This window comes from Acanthamoeba castellanii (assembly GCF_000313135.1).
Source record: "Acanthamoeba castellanii str. Neff unplaced genomic scaffold scf7180000084743, whole genome shotgun sequence".
Classification (NCBI taxonomy): Eukaryota; Discosea; order Longamoebia; family Acanthamoebidae; genus Acanthamoeba; species Acanthamoeba castellanii.
This window is the reverse complement of record NW_004457410.1, coordinates 7,553-8,356: the sequence shown is the minus strand read 5'-3', so window position 1 is coordinate 8,356 and position 804 is coordinate 7,553. Positions and strand designations below refer to the sequence as shown.

General features: G+C 65.4%; 1 protein-coding gene across 1 annotated transcript; it reads right to left on the bottom strand.

Moving 5' to 3' along the window:
* Positions 1-29: 29 nt before the first annotated feature.
* ACA1_176630 (TolA protein) lies at positions 30-708 on the bottom strand (the record flags this gene model as incomplete). The annotated part of the gene is made up of 2 exons (XM_004338080.1): positions 30-436; positions 610-708. Coding segments are annotated over 2 exons (506 nt in total), but the record flags the coding sequence as incomplete, so codon positions are not given.
* Positions 709-804: the final 96 nt, after the last annotated feature.

Genomic DNA, 804 nt, shown 5'->3' with positions numbered 1-804 from the left:
CGGCCTGGGCGGCGGCGCGGGCGGTCGACGCGCGCTCGGTGGCTTCGCGCGCAGCCTGCGCAGCGCGCTCGGCCTTCTTCACGGCGGCCTCCTGCGTGATCTTGGCCTTGCGCAGCGGCAGCGGGTCCGACGACAGGTGCTGGGCCAGCTCGTTCTTGGCCCGGTTCTTGGCCACGATGGAGCCCTCCTCGGAGAGCCGCGTGAGCTCGGCCGTGCGCGCGTTGAAGGCCTCCTCCTGGGCCTGGAGCTCGTGGAGCGCGGCGTCGAGCTCCTGCTTGGCCGCCCGCAGCTCCTCCTCGCGCGCGTGCGCCTCCTGCTCCTTGGCGATGGCCTCCTGCTCGGCGGCCTTGGCGTCGGCCTCCTGGCGGGTGGCGGTGCGCACGGCCTCGGCGGCCTCCTGGTCGCGAGCCTCCGACGCCTGGAACGCCGCCGTCACCTGCACGAGAAATGAAAGGCAAAAAGAAACAGAATAGAAAAAGAAAAGAAAAGCGGTTGATCAGAGATGAAAAACGTAGAGGCACACCAATTTCTCTTCAAGATGGAGCACAGTGATAGAGGTGAAGAGCCCAGGGCGTGGTGGTGGTGGGTAGGTGGGGGGTGGGGGGGTACCTCGTCGAGGAGCTTCTGGGCCTTTTCGATGTCGTCCTTGTTGCCCTGAGGCGCGTTGACCAGCTCCTTCCAGTCGACCCCATACTTGAAGATGAGCATGTGGATCAGTGGCACCTTCTTGGCCACGCCCGTCTCGATCGCCCCCAGCGACCGCAACCTGCACGCCACCAGTTCATCAATTTTTGTTGAGCCCCA